This window comes from Pseudonaja textilis, chromosome 1 (assembly GCF_049901715.1).
Source record: "Pseudonaja textilis isolate UNSWEBS1 chromosome 1, rPseTex1.2, whole genome shotgun sequence".
NCBI lineage: Eukaryota > Metazoa > Chordata > Lepidosauria > Squamata > Elapidae > Pseudonaja > Pseudonaja textilis.
The window spans coordinates 72,684,952-72,711,768 of NC_141990.1; the positions used below are offsets into that span (position 1 = coordinate 72,684,952).

Below are 26,817 nucleotides of genomic sequence, written 5' to 3' on the forward strand. Positions count from 1 at the left end.
GGCCAATAAAGTATTCTATTCTATTCTATTCTATTCTATTCTATTCTATTCTATTCTATTCTATTCTATTCTATTCTCATCCATGGAAGGATTTATATTCCGTGCAGACAGCTGATTATTTGCATGTTCTTGGTGAGCTGTTAAGGCACTTGGAGGTTCATCTGTGCCCTCTGGGTCACCTGAGTAGAGCAAATGGGGGTGGAGCCTTCTTGGTTGCAGGTTGGGGAAGCAGTTCTTTTCATTAGCATAGTCTAACTAATTAGGCTAATCTATTTGGAAGACATAAATGTAATGTTTTAATTATTTAGAAGGTAATTATTTAGAAGATACAGCTCAGCCCATAACTAGATTTAACCAAGATTTAAATGGCTTCCTTTGACAATCTACCAGAAACATCAAATAGTAGAAGATGTCATTTGATATTATGACAATTTAGCAATATTATTTAACACAACCAAATGCTGGTTTTTCTTAGTGCTTGAAAGTTTATAAAAAACATAAATACTTATATCTCTTTAACCATTATTACTTTAGAAATACATTCAGAACTTCTAGGCTGAAGTTTTTTATTGCCCAAAACATGGCATTATTATCTGTCTTTGAAATTAAAATATATACTGATCCAAGATCATTGTTTATACAGGATAATTGTCCTTTCCTGCCAAATTCTGGACAAGAAGATTTTGATAAGGATGGAAAAGGTGATGCTTGTGATGAAGATGATGACAATGATGGTGTAGTAGATGATAAAGTAAGCTCATATTTCCTACATTAAACTGTATTTTCCTTTCAGAAGAAATAAATATGGTAACTATCAGTACATGATCAGTTTTTTTGAGGTGTCTCAGTTTTCTATGATAATTTTTTCTTTATTGATATTACTGAATTTGCATACTCCATATGTAATATCCTAATTCTCAATGAGTTTGTGCCATTTTTTTATTATTTCATGCATATTACAGCATTCATCTGGGACTATTAAAATAATTTGTTTATTATTTATTTGTTAAATTTATATGCCACCTATCTCACTATCCAAATGATTCTGGGTGAACAATAACATTTGGATAATGACACCTAGGATAATTTATTAGGTTTATTTCCATAAGTAGTGCAAGAGATGCAGTTCTTGCCAAAAATATAGCATAGAATGAGACCATTTGCAAATCAATCATTCATTAATTTCATATACACCAAACTGACATGAGCCTAGGAATGTTTTCTAATTATTATAAATGGAAAATCCTTAAAATCTAGGAGCAAAAGTTATATTACATGTCAACCAACAGGTGTACGCAACCAAATTGTCAGAGCTTTCAAGAAAAACTATTTCCTGGATGGGGAGGGAGCAGGGGCATTAAGAGAAGTCCTTTATCCCATGGTGGGATTCAAACCTTTTTACTACCAATTCTGTGGGTGTGGCTTGGGGCCATGGCAGGGGGAGGATATTGTAAAATCTCCAGTCAGAAGTGGTATTTTCTGGTTCTCTGAACTACTCAAAATTTCTGGTACTGGTTCTCCAGAGCTGGTCTGAACCTGCTGAATACCACCTCTGCTATATCCCTTTTTATTACAAAAGTAAATCAAGTAGCCATTTGTAATTTCATGGAGGATGGTGCCATCTAGAAAAGAGTTTTCCACAATTTTTTTTCAAACCATTGGAGTGTAATATGTGGGGCATATTATTTGGTTTAGAGAAAAAGGAATTTTTTTTCCAAACTTGATGTGTACTCCCATGTTTATTCTATGATTTTGCTTCTTCTTTTAGGACAATTGTCCACTTCTTTTTAATCCCCGGCAATATGATTATGATAAAGATGAAGTTGGTGATCGTTGTGATAACTGTCCATATGTGCACAATCCTGCTCAGATTGACACCAATCATAATGGAGAGGGTGATGCGTGTGCAGTAGATATTGATGGAGATGGTATGCATCTACTCTACTCTCTTCCATTTTCTTTCTAGAAAGTAGTCTAGATTAACTTCCATTCCATATCAAGATATATTTCTGGAAACATCTGTAATCCAAGTACTTATACCCATCTTTTTCGATTGTAAAGATAATGTGCAATGTATGGCTGAAATTCAGAAGTGAATTATATTCACATTTATTTTATTCATTGTTCATATGCTAACATCTTTTATCTTTAGTTTTGGCTCATTCTTTTTGTAACTGAAAGGACAGATATTGCCAGCAACAATGAATGTTTTGACTGGTAGTGACCAAAATAATGATCAATCCATGATTTATTATATTGGTTTTATCAATGGGGGGTGAGAGGGAGATACATCTATGGAAGACTCTTTCAATCAAAGTTTTCCATGAATTGTGGGATCATTTTTGGCAATATCCCCTGAAACTGTGGGTTATGGTGATACTTATTGGACAAATAATTATGTAATACTGATGACACTTCATCATGTTTTCCAAGGTACTCTACTCTGAAATAAAATAGGCAAATAGGTCAGTTAAGCAACTCCTTATGGACAAAAGCTATATACAAACAGATATTTTCTAATACTATCACACTCATTTGATATCTAAACTTAATAAGAAAGGCAAGTATAATTATGGTCTGGCAATTTTTTTAAAGTTATTTCATATGTTTTTGTAGGCCATCCAATAATATTCTATGGGAGTTCACAAGAAATTAAAGAAATTAAAATATTTATGTAGAATACACTTGCATGAAAAACCATATTTGATGTGCCAGTCAAATAAATGTCTCCGCCTGAAGTGCTTGCCAAAATGCCTGGAGAAAAGAAAGGAAATTATTTTAGATCTTAGAATAATAAGGATCGTAAATTACATGTTTGGCTGAAAGGGAGAGAAAAATCAATGGTAGATATTTAACATTATTAAACTGGCAAATATAATCTGAACAGTAGCCCAGCTTTGAAAAATCTACCAACCCAAATAGCTTTGATATATTTTTAATGCCTTTGGGTTTATTCATTTTGGCATGACTTGCAGCCTGAAAGATTAATATCCTAAGGATGTTGTTGTAGCACTTCTTGGCAGCTGAATCTCACTTTCCAGTTTGGGCAAGATTAGAAAGCAGAGGAGATAACCTTTAAGCCTTGGATTTGGTTCAGTGAATATGCATATTGGATATGTATATCAGAAGAAATTTGAAAGTTTCCCATACATTAATGATTGGACTTATTTCTTGGTTGATGTTCTGGCAAAATTGCAAGAAAAAACAAACGAACAGAAATATAATTGAAATATACAGGAAAACCTTATCAACTTCCATCATTTTCTGGAAGTATATGTCATAATACCTTTTCAAGGAATATATTAACATTCAAGAATGGGCACTTCTGATTTGTAGTCAATCAGAAAAGATTTCTGACTCAATAATAGTTTTACAATGAGTCATTTATAAATTATCTACTGAAATAAAATGTGTTTGACAAAGATAGAACAGTGTATGTAAAAGGATTTATGTATTTATCTTTACATTCTGGTTCATATTCCTGAGTTTACAAATGATGGTCGTCACCAAAAATAACAACAACAATAACTACAACACACACACACACACACACATACACACACACACACACAAGCAAACACTAATATAGCTCATGTAAATGTGTTTTACATCTTGTTTTCATCAAAAACTGGCCTGGTAGGAATTTGGGAAGATACCTGATGGTTTTCTATCAACTGAGTTCTGAATCCTCACCAAAACATAGAGAGTCTTTTCAAAATTGATACCTTGAACTGATCAATGCCTTTGGCACAAAATTATTTGGTAGTATTCTTAAGTAGTATAACATGCAAAATTATGTATAGGAGAAATAGGCCATTTTAGAATGAACCTAAAAGTTGACTCAGTGATGTGATATCTTGAAGATATTTGATCAGCTTGGAAACAGAAAGCGCGATCCTATAGGTGGTATCTATAATGTTGTAATTTTTTTTTGACTGTGGGCTGTAATTTAGGGAAAGCATGGCAAAGCAAACACATCTTTAACAGACAAAGGAGACTACAATAGATATGTAACTGTTTTGCTCAGAATCTGAATTGACCTGTGGATTTCACTATTACAAGACAGTTGATGTCTAATAACTGGATGACTTTAAAACTGGAGGCATACGAAGATGCTATTAACTAAAATGATAAAAACTCCTGATCTTTCATTCTTGCAACCTCATGTCCCTGTGCATATTTCCTCACTTGCCCCATCGACATCTGGATGGGGTAGATGTCTTTCAGTCTGAAAGGTTCGCTGTTACCTCTGGGCTAGTCACAACATGCCTTCAAATACATACCAGTTGTAACAGAAAACCAGTTCAAGAGGGATACACCCAGGGGCGGGATTCAAATTTTTTAACAACTGGTTCTGTGGGTGTGGCTTAGTTGGTGGGCATGGCTTGGTAGTCATGTTATTGGCTGGGTGTGGCCAACTCAATATCACTCACATCGAGGCATGCATCTCCTTGCCTGGCCTCTTATGACTGTGGGGATGCTGCAACAGTCCTAAGTGTGAAAAATGGTCATAAGTCACTTTTTTCAGTGCCATTGTAACTTTGAATGGTCACTCCACACAAGCAAAGTACCAGCAAAGGAGGGGGAAAAACTCCAGAGACGATCCTGATACAGGAAGTCTAGTCCAGCCAAGAATGTAATAAGGGTTAACGGGGAGGCAGTTTCTATAAGCAACAACAGAATGTTTCCTTCCTGCCTTCCTTACAGGATTAGCCCAGTAATTTCTTCTAACAACTGGTTCTCTGAACTGCTTAGAATGTTAACAACCGGTTCTAGCGAATAGTTGCGAACTGGTAGAATCCCACCCCTGGATAGACCTCCATCTACAGCTTGCAGGCTACTATGAAAAACAGATTGCTGTCTAAGATAGGACCTGGCCTGAACCATTTGGTCTAGCAGCACCAAGTTCAATATATTCTTCATGTCTTGAGTCCAGAGTGACCCATGGGCTATGAAACATATGGGAGAATCCCAGGCTAATTACTCTCATTTGACCATCCTTCATTCAGACTTAGGGGAAGGGTAAAATGGGGTAAAAAAAAACCCCTCCATTCCTGTACTAACTCTTGAAAAAAATGTTGTTTTGACTGGAATCTGAACATCTGGTTTCATTTATATTGCTTTTTCATCCTGGCAGATATTTTCAATGATCGTGACAACTGCCCATATGTCTACAACACAGACCAGATAGATACAGATAGAGATGGAGTTGGTGATCATTGTGATAATTGTCCCCTAGTACACAATCCGGATCAGGTAAATGATGTACTTCTTCAATGTAGAAAGGGAAGATGTGGCCGTGATTTTAGGGGTTTGAATTATACTTTTTTTCATTGTTTCAGCATTGAATATCGTTCTTTTTCTAAACCCAAATTTGCAATTTAGGGTGCAAAAGGATGATAATATTGCTGGTTGTTTTACCCCAATTGCCCCCCCCCCCTTTAACATACTGGAAAAATTCCTTCAAGAAATAGGAAAATAGGAAAAATAAGTAACTGAAGAGAATTGGTAATTTTTGTTGGTAATAAAATATTCACCCAACCATCTTCATACTAGGGATTAATTTCTGTGGCAATAAATTATGATCATAAACTCAAGTTTGTTTATATACCTATATGCCTATATGATGATGATGTTATCCATTTAGTCATGTCCAACTCTTGGTGATTCTATGGGCCAGGTCTCTCCACATCTTCTGATGTTGTCCTAATCTATCTATAAATCTATTTATTTCTATCTCTCTATCTATTTCTATCTGTATTTCTACATCACTGTCTGTCTGTCTATCTATCTATCTATCTATCTATCTATCTATCTATCTATCTATCTATCATCTATCTATCTAGATTAGATATAGATGATATAGAGATGATATAGATAGAGATAATATAGATAGAGATAATATAGATAGAGATGATATAGATAGAGATCTATAGATCTATCTATCTATCTATCTATCTATCTATCTATCTATCTATCTATCTATCTAGATTAGATATAGATGATATAGAGATAGAGATACAGATCTGTCTGTCTGTCTGTCTGTCTGTCTGTCTGTCTGTCTATCTCTGTCTATCTATCATCTATCTATCTATCTATCTATCTATCTATCTATCTATCTATCTATCTATCTATCTATCCCATCCATCATCTATGAGTGTATACACAGGCATACACAGACATATGTATATATACTACATATATACATGCACACACAACCCACACACATATATACATGCATGCTTATATAGTGAATTCCAAAGTAACATATGGAGCATTCAGGTATCCTTCCTAAGCATTAAACTGATCCTCCTCTGTTTATGTACCCACAAAGTTTATCCTTCAATCTGCTGTTTTTAACTCACTACAGAAATTGTCAAGGCATAGCTCATGATACTGTCTAATTTGCATGATGGCAGCTGTTCCTTTTAGAGGCAGAAGAGAAGCTTGCTTGCAAGGGACATGAAATGTCTGTGGCAAATAAAAAGGTGGCAAATAAAATAATGTTCAGGCAATTTGCTCAAGCATTTTGCTGTACAATGTTCCTTTGAGCAACGTCTTAACAAACCTGGGTTGATACGAGGAAGACTGAGGAGCCCATTACGTTTATATGTGTAGTAGTGAAATGGATTGTGTGTTGGAGTGAGCTGGAGAGTTTCTCCATGTGTGAGTATGTGCTTTTTAAAAAAAAACTCACCAGAAGTTTTAAAATTAGTAACACGGGTGCCAAACCACAATGGTTTTATCACCTTGTCTCATTGGTGCTTTGTTCTACTTATTCATGATTTTATTTGGAAAGGAAAATTGCTCACTTTATATAAAATGAAAATTATTCTTTTCAATAACAGGCCACATGTCTATATTAAAAGCAAATATAATCAACAATCTGTATCTTGGAAATGAGCTAAATATTATTAAAGAACACCTTTCAAGTTTTCAAAGATTCAGCTGAAAATATTTACCTTTGATTTCAGCGTATGATCTGGAATTTCTAAGTGTATAAAGTTATTGCCTGAGGCTTCCTGTATTATTTCTTTCAAGGGAACATTATTCAAAGCAACATCCTTTCACATCTTAAAAACATTGCCCAGGCAATTTTTCACAGGAGCATGCATGCAGCACAGTTTCTCTCATTTGTAAGATCTTGCAAAGGGAACAAAGCCCAAATCCAGAATGGTTGAGATCAAAGTCTTTCCCAATTTCACTGACATACTTTTTCACCTCCTAATGCTCTTAGTAGATACTTTGGGGCAATGACAAATGATTACCCATTGTATCAGATGTAAGAAACGTTAATTGCTAGCAAACTTAGGACAGAGTGGCAATTACTGAGAATGACTTAGTTGGTGTCAAGGAGCCATGATGGTGCAGTGGGTAGAATGCAGTATTGCAGGCTAAACTCTGCATTCTCACTGCCAGCAGTTCAATCCTGACTGCCTCAAGGTTGACTCAGCCTTCCATTCTTCCAGGGTCAGTAAAATGAGGATCGCAATGTGCTGATCCTGTAAACTGCTTAGAAAAAAAATGATTATATACATATCCATGTTATTTCCTCATGGTTCTGCAAATTCTGCAGAGGTCAAGAATTTGAATGAGGGAGATTCATAACAATCCATCCCACACTAGGTAAATGAAAAGCTATTTCAGATTGTTATACTCTGCCTCGTGATCTGGTGGTATCTTACACATTCTGAATTAGAATGTATAAATGATATGTCTGTCTGTCTTCCTTGCCATAAATATATATTTGTAAGGAAGTTACTAGCCCTGTGATTTCATGGATTTTGTTTTGTCTTTATTTTTATTGCAAACACTTTCAAACTTCTTACCCATTTTCCTCCTTAGACTGATGTGGACAATGATCTGGTTGGTGACCAATGTGATAACAATGAAGACATAGATGACGATGGTCATCAGAATAACAAAGACAACTGCCCTTACATTTCCAATGCTAACCAGGCTGATCATGACAAAGATGGCAAAGGGGATGCCTGTGATCATGACGATGATAATGATGGTGTCCCAGATGACAGAGACAATTGTCGACTTACATTCAACCCTGACCAAGAAGATTCTGATGGTAAGATTATATTTTCCTACAACAGAATTTGTTTAAAAACAATCCACAAATCAATGTGCAGCTACAGTCAGTTCTAGTATTTTCACATAGAGTCTCTGTTTTGGGTACCTGAATAATACGAGACACTGGCTTTCTTTACTGTAGTGATTTCCAAACAGGTTGTGCTATAATTCCCAGATTCCCTTAGCCAAGAAGGGAAACTCTGTGTTTCAGAATGCCAACCAAATGTTGATCTTGTTATATTTGAAATGAAACTATTTAGTATTTTTGCCGATGACCTGCTTGGAGAATTCATGTGGGGTATCCTTCCAAAGATGTCATGAAGCTTAAAAGACTAACAATACCACATTTACTGAGTGGCAATAAAAATAATGTGGCAGTTATTGATTTATTATTGCTTGATTATAATTGTATTCTATTGGGGTTGTATTCTATTAAGGAATCTTATTCGTTGCTTATCCTGAGGGGGAAAAAGGGGGGAAATCAGAATTTGCCACCTGAAAGGAACAGAATCTTGAGACAAAGTTTGCACTAAAGAAAAGAGACTAGGAGTCATACTTCACTTTGGAAGGATAATTCTGATACATTTTCAATACATTTTTTCATTCATTACATTTTTTATATTTATTTTTAGCCTGGCAGCTCAAATTTGCCAGCTACTGAAGTTGAGTGTAAAAATTGTACTTCTTAATACAGATCTGGTATCCTAATTCAAGGATCTCCAACCTGGCCTCTTTAAAATTTGTGGACTTCAGCTCCATTCTTGGAGTTGATGTGCACACAAATCTTCAAGTTGCCAAGTTTGGAGACCCCTATCCTAATCACTACACAGCATTCACTACAGTACCCAGAAATCCAGGTATTAATCTATTATTCAAATTGGTAGGTGGTTAACTGTTCTATGAACAAGGATCTCCTGAGAGTAAGCTGTATCATTCATATTTGATTTTCAAGGCTCCTATTGTTAGAATTCTACCAAGAAATTAAACTGAATGCTATGTTTTTTTCTGTCACCTGAGGAACCGTTTTTCAACTAGCAGACCTAGTTGAAAAACAGGGTGAGATGCATTTCTAAATTACTGAAGGGTTAGTAGTCTTGTCAGCAGCAATCAGTGTTGCAAAAAAAAAATAATAATAATTAGGCAACATATAAACCAAATAATTAAAACCTCACTTGGACAAAGAAGTCATTTCTTTGAAGTTACCAGAGAGAATAAAACTGGAGACCTACACTTACCCCCTTAAGTGTTAAGATAAACACAATTACTGATCAGTATTTGGAATTCAACTTGGACAGCATCCAGTCAGTGAATGTGGGGCCATTTTCTCATGAAGAGCAAACTATGAAAAACTTGATTCTTACTATCTGTATTTTTAAAAAACTTTTTTTGATATTCCATGCCAAGTTCCTGCTGATAAATATTTATGTATATTCCTAAAAATGTGTGATAATTAGCTGAGAGAGTGTGGGAGGGAGAAGAGAGAGGTGGGAAGGAGAGAGAGAACAAATATAATGTATTGGAAGTACTTGATGAAACATCAGAAGTCGGAGAGTTAAGGAATCTTTATATAAATCTAACATGGTTAGCACAGCTTTGGAAAGAAATGTTAGACTACCTATAGGTATACATTCATAATAATAGATTTATGGAATGGATGAACATTTTATAAGTTGTTATTTAGTCCAGGAACTCAGAAATGTCAGTGTTGACATTTTTGTTTAAGAATTTGGCATTTATTTTAATGTCTCTTGTTTTTAACCTCAAAAACTATCTCAAACCATTATATGTATTCCATTATGTGACTGAGCTTTTCAACTATTTACCATAATGCCATTAGTCAAACTTTGTGTATAAGTGATTTGGGGGTGGTAGACTCTATTCTCTTGAGTGGTTTAGCCTTGAATGCCCCATTAATCAACCAAAATTTCAATACAGTCACATTCCAAAGCTTCAAGGAATGTCTATTTTACTTTTAGCTTATCACTACTATTTTTATGAAATAAACAATTTTCCCACATAAAGAAAGAAAGAATGGCCAAATCTATTTTATGTGATTTACTTTATTGTCTTCTTCACTCATTTAATACAGATGGGACAAAAATGCATGGCCAGTCTTAAGTACTCATAGAAAAACATTGCTGAACACATTTGATGACACAGAGATAAAAAAATAAAATCCCAAAGCACTTTTTAAATATCACATTCAGGATTTCTTAGGGTATAAAGGATTCACACCCACCCACACCCAAACAGCTCATAGTCCCAAGTCCCCAAACTTGGCAACTTAAACTCACAGAATTCTCCAGCCAGCACAAGTCTTAAAGTTGCCAAGTTAGAAGACCTCTGTTCTAGTTCATATGTATTTGTGGTATTACAATTTTCTCAGATTTTCAGCTTCATGATAATCTTACTTACAGTTTCCATTAGACCAGTGAACCTATAATACATGGTACTTTGGGAAGAGAAATCTACCAATGATTTCCCCCTTCTTTACAATTCATAAATGTGCAAGAACACCTGAAGTGTAAATTTAGCAATTAATCATTAACATGTATTAATAGGTATATAGCATATAGTAATCACTATATGTAATTTAGTATTTATAGTAATTTATAGTAATTTTTTGCATATAGCAAAAAATTTTTTTTATAAAGAGCCAGAATTTAATTATCATGTTAGGAATAATGGTTTGGTTCTAAAAAAGGGCTTGCTCATTAGATTCATTCTATAGATGGTTATACGAGTGCAAAAAGAAGGCTTTGTGATTCTACTTTGTGTAAGAAGAGGATGCTTCACAATATAGAAAGGAATTGTGCATCTCTGTGCATAAGATACAAGAGTAGCTATTAGAAAGGAAAAGCTCTAGCGCAAGTTTAAACCAAGAAACACGTAATGTGTGCTGCCTGTTGGTAATTGTTTTCTAGTGCTCATTAACTGTACTCCTTCGTTCAATAAAAGTATTTAAGTAACTTATGAACAGCCACATGTTAAGTTTGAAATACCTCTATATTGTTAATCCTGCATAATGTATTATACACTAGATTATTTGCAACATCTGTTCAAATTCTATGATTTTCTGAATATGGATTTTAATTGAATCCTAAGATATTATAGCATCTTTCACTCCCCATCTTGTGAGAGGCACCATTTAAGGCATTTCCAGGTTGAAAGGTAACATCACTGTTGCCCAGGGGACACCCATAGAGGCTCCTTCATGTCTCCATCAAGAAGCTGGAGCGAGTGACAGAAACTCACCCCACCACATAGGAACTCGGGTCTCAAACATGGGTTTGCTAACCTCTAAATCAGTGTCCTAAACATGTGAGCCACCACATTCTAATCTTTCACTTATCACTGTGTGAAGATGATTCTGATATAGCAGTTCAGGGATAAACATTCACTAGTAATTTTTTTTAATTTTTTTCAGAGTAGTAAAGCTGCTGAATTTGTTGCACTGTATTATTTGGTACTAATCAGCATTTAATGTATAATATAAATGTCCACAACTTCACATACAGAAAAAAAGTTGTTATTATGTGTGCTTTTAAACATTTATATGATTCAGGTGATGGCCGAGGTGACATCTGCAAAGATGATTTTGACAATGATAGTGTCCCAGATATTTTTGATGCTTGCCCTGAAAATGATGCCATTAGTGAAACAGATTTCAGAAAATTTCAAATGGTACCCCTGGATCCTAAAGGAACAGCTCAAATTGACCCAAATTGGGTAATTCGCCACCAGGGCAAGGAATTGGTTCAGACTGCTAATTCAGATCCTGGCATAGCTGTTGGTGAGTATTAGAAGCCCTTCTGAGTGAACTGTATTCAGAATGTATTCAGAATAATAACAGTTGACCATAGCTGTTATTTATTCAGAAGAATCTCCAAGTACCCTGTGGTATTTTTAGATTTTGTTTCTTTTCCATACCAGCTCCCATTGCTATATCAAGAAGTGCTTTTGAGATTCACCTGGATTATTTCATCAGAATTGGAAACTATCGATTACACAATCAAAATTCAGAATTCCAATAGGCCAAGATAATTCATTACATATTTCTCTGAAGCAGGGGTGGGATTCTACCAGTTCGCACCTATTCGCAAGAACCGGTTGTTAACATTCTAAGCAGTTCGGAGAACTGGTTGTTAGAAGAAATTACTGGCCTAATCATGTAAGGAAGGCAGGAAGGAAACATTCTGGTGTTGCTTAAAGAAACTACCTCTCTGTTAACCCTTATTGCATTCTTGGCAGGACTAGACTTCCTGTCTCAGGAATGTCTCTGGAGTTTTTTTCCCCTCCTTTGCTGGTACTTTGCTTGTGTGGAGTGACCATTCAAAGCCACTGAAAAAAGTGACTTATGGCTGCTTTTCACACTTACGACTGTTGCAGTATCCCCACAGTCATGAGAGGCCAGGAGAGGAGATGCGTGCCTCGATGTGAATGATATTGAGTTGACCAGCCCAGCCAATAACATGACCACCAAGCCACGTCCATCCAGTCACATGACCACCAAGCCACGCCCACCAATTAAGCCATGCCCACACAACCGGTTGTTAAAAAATTGAATCCTACCCCTGCTCTGAAGTAATGCTATTTATTATTACATAGAGCAAACATACATTGCAAACTCTTTGAACCAGGAAAGAAAATTTTACATTCAGTTTAATGATGTGTTTGAAACTTAGTATTTCTGGTTGTAGAACACTTTCCCCAAGCTCTTAAAAAATAACTTGTTAATAATCAAAGATAGAAAATTTAAAGTTACCTAATACAGATTACTTTTCTTCTAAAAGTCATGAGACCATGCATTGATATTCTGTGTTCACCATAAAAGAGATAAAAATTACTCCATCCCAGATTATATCTCATTTATTCAAGCAAGACTAGAATGGTAGCGAATTTAAGGCTAATATCATGTAGCTATTTATCTGAGATTCATAATTACTACAATAATTCCTATAGAAATATATAAGTTTGTAGAGTGATTGTACTCCCAGGGAGCCAAAAACATGGCTAGGTGACTCCATTATTGAGGCAGTCATTTTTATTTGGGGGTTTTAAATATCCATTACTATGGCTTCTTATATTTGTGTTCAATGTTTTTATATTTTTTAATCTATTGTGCAACACTCAGAATCATCTTCAATAGATGAATGGATGGCTAAATTAATTTGATAAATTAATAATATTGACTTGATTCTAAAACAAATGAATATATCAAATCAAATAATATTGACAATAGATGTGGGAAATTAAAATAATACCTGTGAGGACTCAGAATTTCTTTTCCATCTTGCTTCAGGCTATGATGAATTCAGTTCGGTTGACTTCAGTGGCACATTCTATGTCAACACAGACCGAGATGATGATTATGCTGGATTTGTTTTTGGTTACCAGTCCAGTAGTCGCTTCTATGTCCTGATGTGGAAGCAAGTGACTCAGACATACTGGGAAGATAAGCCAACCAGAGCTTATGGATACTCAGGGGTGTCCCTTAAGGTGGTAAATTCCACAACTGGTACTGGTGAACATTTAAGAAATGCTCTTTGGCACACAGGAAATACACTTGGACAGGTAACTAGCTGAAAACCCCCCTCACCAATATATTGTCAGCCCAAAGTTACCATGGAATTATGGAATCTTGTACTTCCCCTGCCCCCATTTAATCGCAGAAGAACCCTCCCATATTCAAATCATGTGATTAGTGAACAAATGTTAGGAATGAGTTACAGATTCTGGTATGTATTGAACTTTTCTTTCCTTTCTACAGCAGCTTTTGTTGACCATACTTTAACCTTATTTATGATCATTTTAACTTGCCTCATGTTTATTTTAATTATAAGTGCCTCAGGATTTAAAACTCATGTTGAAAAGTCATGGTAGCTTGCATGTCAAGACTAATTCTTCATGAAAGGTTTAAGCAGGAAAGTGCTGAAAATACTTTGAATAGGGGTCAGACCAATGGTAATTTATTGCTCAGGTTTTATTATTAAGGGCTCCGGAGGTTAAATCTGGGCAGACTGGTGGCATCTTAGGGAGGGGAGTTGTTTCTCTTTAAAAAAGCATCAAGATGAACTTTATTTGCTTTGAGCAGCTGTTTTGCTAATAGCATGTATAGAATCCTTGCTATCAGTCCAAATAATATGGCTGCTCTGCTGAACAGCAATGGAGTATTACTTCTCCATTTCACTTTTTGAGGGATGCTTAACTTAAAGTTCTGATAAATCAGTATTGAATATATGCATAGCCTAACCAAGTTATATTTGGTTTGCTAGACCCAAACTAGGCCCAAGTTTAGTTTTATCCCAATTACAGTCAGTTACTCAGTACACAATCTCTACATACAGCTAGTTACTCCCTTTGTATCAGTGAATCACAGCCAGCTGCTCTACATAGAACTAAGTACTTTGGAATATACCTGCTATGCTAATCTCCTCCTATCAGTTCCTCGTCTCATCCTTTCTCTACCATAGCAACATCTGCCTAAGTCATAGTATCAGAAGGGTGAAAAACTCTTTTGATATATAGAATAGGTCTATAGAATTACAAAATCAGAAAGCATCATTGAGGCCATCAAGTGCAACTTCCAACTGAGGTCAGGAATTCAAATTAAAGCATCCCCAGCTAATGGTTGTCTATCCCACTTAAATATATATTGTATAGGGAAATCCATCACCTTCCTGCGGGACTAGCTCTACCAAGAAACTACCAACAAACTATCTTACTGTGAAAGTTTTTTATTTTCTAACATTCAATTGGAATCTGTTTCCCATCATTTATATGAATCATTTTATATCCTGCACTCTGGAATAAAAGAGGAAGGGACTTGATTTTCTACATGAAACCCTTTCATGTATTTAAGGGGAGTGATATGAGTTGTAATGTGTTACTCATAAGTAGAGTGTAATGAGTGGATAAAAGCCAATTTCATGTATGCATGGGCAGTTGTTTATTCCTGATGTAACCCACCATTCTTCCTTAATCAAAGTTTAGATACCATAAGATATTGGTCAATTAGCAATAGCATGATACATGTAAGCCTTTTTTTTTCTCCCAATGTATGTCTATGTGTTTTATCTTTTTTACAGGTGCGTACCTTGTGGCATGATCCCAAAAATATTGGTTGGAAAGATTATACTGCCTACAGGTGGCATTTGATCCACAGACCTAAGACAGGATTAATAAAGTATGACATTTTCTTCTGATGCATTCCATTGCTTTTCCATCTGAACATAAATGTGTTTTATAATCCTTTGTAAGCAAATGCCAAAGTTATCACTTCATTTAGGGCAGCCTGTTTCTTTTTATAGTTGAAGCCTTTGGGGGATTTTGAATTCTTGTTTTCTCACTTTTCCATCTCATCAGATATGTTCAATTTATCCTGAATGGCATATATAAACAAAGGCAAAACATTATCACATTATTTAAAAGAAATAATTTTCCTCCAACTCTTAGAAAGTTATAATTTTACTATGAAATAATCTGGTTCTGGGTAAAAGGTGAGAAGAAAAGAAAAATGATAAAAGTAAAAAAGGGAGTCAAAGAAAAGATTACTCCTCTTTTCTTAAAATTAAAATGAATATAACTAAGGCAACCTTAAATAGCTTTTCTAAATAATCAGGTCCTCTGAAGAACATTTATTCAGAAAAAATATTTTAATAAAATATAAATGTAAAAAAGTTCTATTTATGTCACATATATTCCCACGAATGCAGAACAACAATAACAACAATAACAACAACAACAACAACAATAACAACAACAATAACAACAATAACAACAACAATAACAACAATAACAACAACAATAACAATAGCCTTTGGGAAATGTTACTGCATTTCCCCTTCTGTTTGCCCATGTCCGACACTACCTGTTCAACTTCTCACACATTTATGCCACGTGAATTATTGTGCCATGTATTTGTTTAAGATATGTGGGAATTCCTTTGGCCTTCAGATATGTAAACAATTCATTTTTTTGCAAATCATGACATGAATTTATCTTCTGTGTAAATTAATGTATCTCCATGCCTCCTGGGCTGTGTGTTTTTTAACTCCCAAATTTTGCAAATCTTGTTCCCACTCAAAGGAAAAAATAATCTATTAAAATGTGTATTATCTATTGGATTACTATTCTGGTTTATTCTGTCCTGACCCACCTTTACACAAAGATGGATACTGATCTTCCAATCATTCATGGCACAGTTTTAAAAAGTTTCAGTCCAGACATTGTCCTTGAATGTTGTTTAAGCGTTCATACTTTTTATTAATGTGTAATTTGTATTTTCTTAAATTGATAATTTTGCAGAAGCTGTACACACACTGTATAAAAGGACAAATTGCCATCTCAAAGAATGCATCTCACTTAGACCATGATTATTTTCCCCCTTACAGGGTTGTAGTCTTTGAAGGAAAACAGATCATGGCAGATTCTGGACCAATCTATGATACAACTTACGCTGGTGGACGATTAGGTCTTTTTGTCTTTTCACAAGAAATGGTGTACTTCTCTGACCTCAAATATGAATGTAAAGGTAAATTGAAATTTAAGATTATTGATGCAATCATAATTATACATTTTCAGTTTCCTTAGACAATTTCTGGAAAGATACAGCATGAAGAGGGGATATGAAGGAAGAATGCCAAATTGTCTGCTTCTGATGTATATGCTCATTATTCGGTTTCCAAATATACATTTTGAGAGCTCCCACCATGTTCACTACAGCAGTTGATGTGAATTCCTTAGTGCTAGATTTGTCATGACTCTTTTGCAGTGACATGTTTGCCTAATTTGTGGTCAACAATGATTATGCATGTCTGAGTCAACTTTCCAACTGAACATACATTCTGATTTGGCTTCTAATTCTTACTGACTGCTAATAATGCAGGAGAGGATGCTTTTTGCTATTCAAAACCTTCTAAGAAGTTAATAGGCTACATGGGCTAAAACCAGTGGAATATAATTGTGAATAAAATACATAGGAGCGGTATATTCATGTAGGCATTAATTAACTGGTTTATATACTATTCCAATCAATTTTTTTTAGTGGCTTACAATTCTCCAGCACAATAATTGGTTTGACATCATACTAAATAATAATTATTTTTAAATGGCTATAATTGGCACACACCCCACTTCATGGGATCAGTTCCTCAAAACTTTCCATCATCAACTCCATTTTCAAAGTGCCCCCAGGAGAGACAGGTTAATAGCTTTCTGGAAAACTAGTAGATATAGAAGACCAGCCTTATATCTAAGAGCAGTCTATTTCAGAGGCCACCACAAAAGATTTGTTTCCCTGATCCCTGAACTTGGCACTCCATAGGAGTTGGGATCCACAACAAGCTCTTTTTCTAGATCTCATTGCATAGACAGAATTCACTAAGAGACCGTGGGGGCAACCACTTTCAGTTACAGCTGGAAACCAACAGGCAACTAGTCATTCTCCTATAGGAGAGGTATATCATGGGCTAATGGCATTGAGCTGGTTATTATTTGGGCTGTTGCATTCTGGATTACCTGCAGTTGAAATGGACTTCAAAGATTCAGCCCAAGATAAAACAAACTGGAGTAATCCAAATAAGATGTGTCAAGGATGTCACACCTATGGATCCAGGATTTGGTTGTAACTAACATACAAGATGAAGATGTGCAAAGGGTGTCCTGTTTATTCTTCCTTCTAGCAGGAGGACCATATGTCCAAAAGAACCTCCCAATTGTGGATTTATTCAGTAACACAACCCTATCCAGATCAAAAGATGAAATTCTGTTGGAATCTATCAGCTTCCAATCAGTCACTCTGCCTTGCTTGGATGGAATTTAAGCTTGTTAACTTTCCCCATCCAAACTCTTACAGTATCCAGGTGCAGAGTCAGAACCTCAAATCCATCTTGGAGAGTGAAAATATATAATTGAATGATACTTCACTCTGGAAGGGACAATTTAGACAGGGAAGAAAAGAAATTATACACTGTGTACATTGTGAGGCCTGGAAAAGACATACTCTAATGGTTGAAATACATAAATTTAGACTCAGATTTCATGCAATAACTGGCAGATGTAGTTATGTATTAGAAGAAGCATTCCCACATACTAAATGCGATTAGGTCAGATATATGCATCAGAATAGGTACAGAATGGGAAAATTATCCCAAGTGCAAATAGCTTTTGGCTGTTTTTCAGAGGACATTAGAATGCGTGATTCATTATTGTGCAGATGTTGATTAAAGTTAAATGTGTTTCTAAATCACTTGCAGCACTTGGTTTCAAAAAGTATAAACAGCAGGAGTTATTGTTTAGAAGACCATGCTGCCTAAAAATTATGAAAATTGAAATCCAACAATTCTGGAAGATATTAGGTCAGATAGACTGATACAGAGTGATAAATTTGGGAAACCTTGTTTAAATTATCCCAAAGCTGTTAAAGTTAACCAGCCTTGGGCAAGATTAACTTAATCTATATTACAAGTTTGTTGAAAGGAAGAAATTTATGTAAGGTGCCCTGGACAGAAAATCAGGATGCAGATGTGATAAATATTAATCTATTGATATACTTGAGATAATCTGTTTTTAATCTTCATATTTTATTGTATTCTGATTATTTATTCTCCAAGGCTCCTTTGGAAGATGTTTTAGACAAAGAAAGTTTGCAAATGTTTCATATTTCTGAACTATAGTGTTTAAAATTTGTGACTCAAATTTTGTCCTCTTTAGGGTAGTCTTAATGAAATTAATAAGACCTCAACTATCTATGTAGAACTTTAGGTCCATTGAAATAAATGAGGTTCATATCTGTTAATTGAGCTTTAACCCATAGTTGACCTATGCTATAGTCCAGATGTGGCCATTGTACTAAACAATTGCTTTTTTCTGATGCAGATGCCTGAATTATTGCAGCTGTGTAAAAACCAATGTACTGTAGATGCCGTTCAACCTAGACACCTCTATACATCTTAGTACTTCATTTCCCTTACCTTTTTTCTACATTTCCTTGACCTTATACAACCCTGTTTCCAGGAGGGATCCTCCAGCCCTACACCTAAGTGCCTCTGAGGAGTTTGGATTAAACGTGACCATTGAACTCATTGCTGATGCAGAAAAATATTGACATGTGGATTGAAAACATGTCATAAATATTTGTTAATTTGCTTTAGTTTTTTTAAAATGACGTTTACATATAAAATGTAAAAGTGTAATTATATTGTGTATTATATAGATATAAATATGGCAGAAATAAGGTTTGGGGGAGCAGACAATATAGCAAGCAGAAGGAAATGGTTAGAGATAAGATCACCTCTTAAACCTTTGTAGCTTGTTCAGATGAGAGGTGGGCTTTGCTTTCCCAAAGGCTAAAAGATATACTATAACAGAAGGACAACCTTTACAAAATTTGCTCAGAGAGAAGCTGTGGGAATTTAAGTAGAGTAAAGAAGATGATACAGTGTTATTCAAATGTTAATAATTTCCTATCATCTTTTTAGACCAGCAATCTGCTTGGAGTTTTACTTTAAAGCAAATTCTCTTTTATAATCAATATTTAACATTTCAACTGGGTTCCATGGAAGAAATTACAGTCTTGGTTTCTGTTATACCAAAGCAAATTCATAAGAATTTTGGTTATTTCAGAATTTTTAACACAGTTCTCATGAGTTGCAGTTGAGATAGCCCAATATTTTAAAAGGAGAACAAAATCACTTTATTATTCCAACTGAGGTTTAAATGATAAGTATGCCTTTGCAAGAATTGCATGCAGTGACATCACACAGGCATTGCCATCATACCTATATTTACATGAAGGAAAGCAATTTTTGAAGGCCAACTGCTTGTGTGCATGAAGCTCCTGTGAAAATAGTTTGTGGCTGCATCTCACAAACTACTTTCCCACCTCTTCTACATGCTTGCACTTTGATTTCCAAATGCTGATAAACTAGGAATGCAGCCATTATCAAGATCTAGTAACATAGTTCCACTTATGAGGATACTGATGTTATTTACAGCTACATTCTCCAATAACTTATTTCAAAATTCACTGGAAAGTCCATTAATAATGAAAGATTTCAAAGAAGATGGCTAATGAATGCCTTTAATGATATAATGGGAAAATATGGAAGTACTTGCTCATATATGCAATTTTTAGTTGCTCTGAACTGTCAAACAAATAACCATTGAGACCTTGAAAATGAAACCTTGATATTTACGATTGCCCTCAATGCTTGTAATTTTTATTGTATGTGTGCTGTATATATATCGTTTCAAGAAAACTGTACTAAAGGTCCATCGACCCCTTTAGTCTAACCAGATACAAGTTATTCAGCTATAGGCTTAGTATTCTCATATTTATCATTTTTTTGTTTTAAACTGAACAAGCTTTCTCTGGAAGATATACTCAATTGGTATGGTTTGATTCATAGATGAGGTTTACATATAGAAAAACATAAGGCTTTGTCTCAATCCAAAATGCCATCATGTTATACCAAAAAAGTGTTGGTAGACATGTGAATGTGTGGAGTTTAGAGGATTTGCAAGTATAGCTGGCAGATGCCACTTCTAGGAACAAACTTCTGCTGAGAATTCAAATGTTTAACATTCTTGTTCATTTCCACACTCCAAACCCTATAAGACAGAGGTCCTCAAACTTGGCAACTTTAAGATTTGTGGACTTCAACTCCCAGAATTCTGGGAGTTGAAGTCCACAAGTCTTAAAGTTGCCAAGTTTGGAGACCTCTGCTATGAGATCAGGCTTAATCAACCCTAATCAACCCTGCTAGATCAGGCTTGGGAATTACTCATAATTTGATATCCAGACAAAAGGCATATAAAGAGAAGCGATTCGAACAAAGAACAGTAAGATCCAGATCATCCACAAGTTTGCCTGCAGCTATGAACGGTCACAACAACATTGTAGATGCAAACCTGTCATTTTCCTATCAATATGTTTAAAGCAGCCACTGGGGAATGGAAGGGTATATGTGTCTCTCTCCATTGCTGCCCCATCCCAATGGCTGTTCAAGGATCATCTCTTGAATTGCTTGAAGGATGTGATAGAGTAATCCACATCCAATTCCTCAGCTTTGCATACAGTTTTCTGTGGATTTGGAAGTTATATGCCTTATCAATAATCTGGGGTTTCTGGTTTTATTGCACATTCTTTGTTTTGTCATACTAATAGACATTTTAATGTTTTTTTAATGAGATTTGTGGAGGGTGTCTTTTGCAAATCATATTTTTAATGCATTGAAAGTATTGCTGTTAAGTCCCAGAGAAGAATTATTGAGGGAAACTTCATTAATGTAATCATGTTTTTGTATCTTTTAAATAAAAAAGGCATCAGTGCTGGGACTAAGATGTTAATATTTTGATTGTATCATAACTGCCTATGCTATGTAAATTATTTATGATGGTCTGTCTTTTCCTTTGTGTGTGGTGTGCTTGTATATCTGAGAAAGGGAGATTGTGTGTGTGTGTGTCTCTGTGTGTGTGTGTCTATGTGCATGAGGGGATCAATAAGACTTACATTTTATTTTGCTGAAGACTGTAAATAACTATTTATTGTTTGCTTGGACATAATATCACGATTTAATGTCCCTCATTTATTCATTTTTTATACAGTTAATAGTAGACAATAAACTATACAAAGGCTTAATTGAAAGTGTTCTCTTTACTTTTACAAAGTCTAATCTGAAGTCATAAAAATGAGAATGATCCTAAGTGGAATCCACATTTTGTTGAAACTGAATGTTTGGTTCCATTTGCATTGCTAGGAATGGAATGGAACCTTGCATATTTTATGTAAGCTAGATGAGTGGCTGATATAGCAAGGTCATTTCTTGTAATTTCTACTCATTTTGATGGCACTTGGGGTGGAGATTATCATAGTGGACTGCTTCTACTTTTTATGTTCCTTTAAACAAGGGTCAGAGTAGACATGTTTCTTGTCAAGACCAATGGTTTGTTTACAAATGTTAGGGCAGCATTCATGAATAGTTGCATAGATCACATCACCCTTATCACACAACCAGCAATCAACATGTACCGTGTTTCTCATATAATAAGGCTGGGTCTTATTTATTTTTTTTTGAGCCCCGAAAAAATGGCTAGGTCGTCTTTTCGGGGGGTGACTTAATTCCCCCCCCCTTGCATCTTCGGGTGGGCGGGTGGCGATAGCTTGGATGTTGACCTCGGCATTGGTGGGGCACTTTGTATCGCGGTCAACGCAGGCAGCACCATATCCGGGTGTGCAACAAAAGTACTTTGTAACGGCAAGCCCCCTCACCATTCCCCCCCATTTCACATGTTTTAATATAGGCCTTAATTTGGGGGGGAGGGGCTTAATTTCATTTCATGCCTATAAAACATGCTGGGACTTCCTATTGGGGGAGGCCGTATTGTTGGAGAAACAGGGTAGATAAAGCAGAACCAAAACAATAGTCAGGAACAATCTAAGAGGAAACAATGCAACCAACCAAACCAGGTAGACCAATCAGAAACAAGTATCCAAATGGTACATTCCCATGTATTTTATCAGGAAACAGATAGGGCAAGCTCCAAAAGAAACAGATAGGGCAAGCTCCAAACTCTAAATGGTTTGGCTTCCCAAAAGGATTATCCCATTTATTTGAAAAGTATAATAGATAGGACAGGCTGCAAAAGTGAGCACCCTGCTAAGCATACCAATGCATTATGAATCCCTTGGCAATTTCTATTTTTCCCTCTGAATTCATGGAGGTCTAACTCCAACTCTAAGTGTGTTTGCCCCCAATAGGACTTTATCATGCATTTTAACAGGTAACCTAGTTAGGGCTGGCTCCTCAAGGCACATTCCTCCTAAGCATACCTATGCGCTATCACTATGCTCATCAGTCTGGAACCCACATTACGTATCTGATATTAACACAATTGAGAAAGTCCAGAAATATTTCACAAGAAGAGTTCTCCACTCCTCTACTCATTGCAGAATACCTTATGCCACCAGATTTGAAATTCTAGACCTAGAAAACCTAGAACTACACCGCCTTCGGTCTGATCTAAGTATAGTATATAAAATCATACATAGCAATGTCCTACCTGTCAATGAATACTTCAGCTTCAACCATAACAACACAAGAGCAAACAATAGATACAAACTCAAGGTTAATTGCACCAAACTTGATTGCAGAAAATACGACTTCAGCAACAGAGTGGTCAATGTCTGGAATACGCTACCTGACTCTGTGGTTTCTTCCCCAAACCCCAAAAACTTTAACCTTAGACTGTTTACTATTGATCTCACCCCTTTCCTAAGAGGTCTGTTGGAGGCGTGCATAAGCGCACCAACATGCCTACCGTCCCTGTCCTATTGTTTCTTTTCTTTTATTTATTTTTTCTTATATGTGTCCATGTATTCATAACTATGTTTTTAATTATACCTATTATCTTGTAAGCAATTGATAAATAAATAAATAAATTCATTGGCAACCTCTACTTTGCTCTCCAATTTCATACAGACCTAATACTAACCTAAGTGGGTTTGACATCCCCCTATAGGATTTTCCCATGTATTTTACCAGGAAGCGTAATAATGATGAACTCCAAAAGTCAATGCTCTTCTAAGCATTCAGACGCATTACTTGGTGATGTCTATTTTCCACTCTGAATTCATGAGGACCTAACCCTTAGGGGTTAGTGGGTTCCCTACCTAAGTAAGTTTTTTTCCATGTATTTTATCAGAAAATGTATTAAGGGTTGATTCAAAAGTACGGTTTAGCCGACTTTTTTTTTCTTTTAAATTACCAGAAAGTAACACATGGTGTGGGTTCCCAATCTCTCACATATTTGGATTAGGGGAGGGGATAACAGGAAAAGAGTTCTTTGGAAGGAAGGTAATTTCACAGAGAACAGTGAAACTATATAGCACTTAGCAATAGCATTTAGACTTATATACCACTTTATAGTGCTTTACAGCCCTCTCTAAATAGTTTTACAGAGTCAACATATTGCCCCCCCCCAAAAAAAAATTGGGTCCTCATTTTAGCCACGGATGGAAGGCTGGGTCAACCTTGATCCTGGTGGGATTTGAACAGCCAATGGTCAGCAGAAGTGACTTGCAGTACAGTACTCTAAGCACTGCACCACAGAAGCTCTTGTTGAAATATATGTTGGCACTAGGATATATACAGTAGATTCCAGAAGAGAAGGAACAGCAATAACAAAAGCACTTAGACTTTTACGCCACTCCATAGTGTTTTATAGCACCGTCTAAGCAGTTTACAAATGTCAGCATATTTCCCCCAACAATCTGAGTTCTCATTTTACCAACCTCAGAAGGATGGAAGGCTGAGTCAACCTTGAGCTGGTTAGTGTCAAACTCTTGGCTGTAGGTAGAGTTAGCCTACGATACTGCATTCTGACCCCCATGGCTCAGACTCACATTTTAACCTTTCATCTCAGAGGTTCTGTTCTGCCATATTGTTCTCAATATCAAACCAGTGTTAGGCATGATGATATATTCAGCCTGATTACATATTCAGCAAGATTGTATATTCAGAGATTGTAAAACATGAATTACTTTACTTTCTACAGTGTTAACATTATTTGAGATAGCAAACTTGGCTTCATAGATTATGTACCATGAAAACATATATTGTAGATCTTTTAGGAAAATGAAATCTGATGATAGAAGAGAATAGCCATTCACAGCCACTTTGGCCATACAGGCCCACTTTGGCCAATATATTCTTTATTATTATAAACTTGGAAATTGATAAGATATTTGAAGAGTGGAGAAATCTTTAATAGCATCTGCTTTCATTTCACCGTGTGAAACTTTAACTTATAAAAGAAATGTAATACAGCAGGCTAGATGGTATGTGGAACACACAAAAAAAATGCAGACCAGCACATAATTTAACTCCAAGGTATGAAAGGAAAGTAATTTAGTAATCGTACAAAATTTCTTCACATCTTATTGTAAGATAAAGATGTGATAACATTACTGAGAGGTTGGTGGAAATAAGAGATGTAGCAACTGGACAGCCTCAGTTAATGGCATAATTTCAGGTGGCAGGGTGTTTAAATTTAATAAATGTAACCATCCTTTGTAGGATGACGCATTTCTCTTTCGATAAGTGAAAAAATACAGAAACTTTGTACTTAAGTCTCACACATCTAGCAATGAAAACTCTCTTGCAGCCCAGCACAATTCTGCTTATATTATTTTCAGCTTCTTCTCTATACTGGAGTCCTGCACATAACCATATGGGCTTCACACATGGCAACCTTATTTTAGAAGTGGTGGCAAACCAGAGCTTAACTTCAAAGGCAGACCATAATTCAAAAGCAAACCCACAGGAACTGAAGTGACTGCAGGATATAACTAAAATGTAGACACATTTCATCTTAATAGTAAATACAACCACCGGGGAACATTCCTGAAAAATTCTCAGAAAGAGAACTTGGTTTCAATAGAAAAGCCAATATTTTCATAAAGGAATCTATTGGGAGAGTGAGCATATGCATACATTCCACATATGAATTATATATGGCTGGAAACATAAGCATTACCCTCTGAATCCCAACTGATCACAAAGTTATCCTTATGTATTAAGCTATAAGGCCACATGTAGCCTTATGTCCTAGACATAATTTCATGTGGCAGTCAACTCCCTTTCCCAAGTATTTAATTCAGGGCTCTGCTAAGAGACATCTGTTTCATCTTTGGTAACTTCTGGAAAGTGAGGAAAGAGTGTGTTTGAAACAAACAACTGTCAACAAAAGGGATAAAAAGGCATCAGAAAGAAGTGTAACTTGCTTCACTTTTACCACCTTGGACAACTGATCCTGACAACCTTCAGCACAGAAACGGTTGCTCAACTTTATCTTAAGGGTATCCGGCCAAGAGGAGAATTCAAACCAACAATATAAAGAGTGCAGGGCTATACTGTACAGAAAAAAGGCTCTGAAGATATTGTTAGAGGGCTTCTAATATTAAATTATACTTTATGGAATGGAGTCAGGCTATAGTATTAAAATAATGTATTGCATCAGCCTGAACACAAGCTCCAGTCCAGTGCCTGGAATGTTTAAAATGCTACTGAAGAAGGTCTGGATCATATTATTTTGGATTCCCAAGAATCCCATCAGTTCCTCTTGGGAAATCTTTGAGGAACAGCTTTTAAGGGATGAGCAGAGTGCTCAGTAATCTTACTGCCATCCCTGCTGGTTAAGGCTATATAGCTTGTACATTAGTTTATCCCTTTATAACTAAGAAAACTATTTTAAGAGAGGAATAAAGCATCATATGTCATATATTAAAATATATCAGAAATTGGATAGCCATTGAGAAGCGTCAGATATCTTTATCTGTGGTTGTGTCCACAGCTGCTGTGTCACGTTCCCCTTCCATTCCAGACCAGCAGAATGGTGAGTTTTGGTTTCCTCAATGGCCAAAAGAGTATTCAAATATGAAGGAACACCTCCAAGAACAATTGGGAGGTGGTGATCATCCAAGAATCAATTGGAGTCAGGAGTACATGGAACATGTCATTCTTAGCATCCTCCTCTATGTTAATTAACTTGCCCTGCATTCTCCATGGATAGCATCTGGAGGTGGCATAAGAAGGAAAACATCCCTTCCAGAGTGATCTACAGGTATCCTTGAGTTTCAACAGCTACCGTGAACAATGAAATACAGGAAGCAGTTTGCCAGGATGTTCTTTGGAAACTAGATACCCTGAGAAAAAGAGGCTGTATGGTTTTCTG

At 35.9% G+C, this 26,817-nt stretch overlaps 1 protein-coding gene across 2 annotated transcripts in view; it reads left to right on the forward strand.

The window, feature by feature from the left end:
- THBS2 (thrombospondin 2) overlaps window positions 1-21,724 on the forward strand; it is a 54,337-nt gene extending 32,613 nt beyond the window's left edge. For both annotated transcript variants that reach the window (XM_026705134.2, XM_026705135.2), the window contains exons 14-22: window positions 644-751; window positions 1,769-1,928; window positions 5,138-5,256; window positions 7,846-8,080; window positions 11,648-11,875; window positions 13,385-13,656; window positions 15,171-15,268; window positions 16,476-16,615; window positions 18,961-21,724. In XM_026705134.2, the coding sequence (XP_026560919.1) occupies window positions 644-751; window positions 1,769-1,928; window positions 5,138-5,256; window positions 7,846-8,080; window positions 11,648-11,875; window positions 13,385-13,656; window positions 15,171-15,268; window positions 16,476-16,615; window positions 18,961-18,968 (1,368 nt within the window). In that variant the 3' untranslated portion in view covers window positions 18,969-21,724. The remainder of the gene's footprint in view (window positions 1-643; window positions 752-1,768; window positions 1,929-5,137; window positions 5,257-7,845; window positions 8,081-11,647; window positions 11,876-13,384; window positions 13,657-15,170; window positions 15,269-16,475; window positions 16,616-18,960) is intronic.
- Window positions 21,725-26,817: the final 5,093 nt, after the last annotated feature.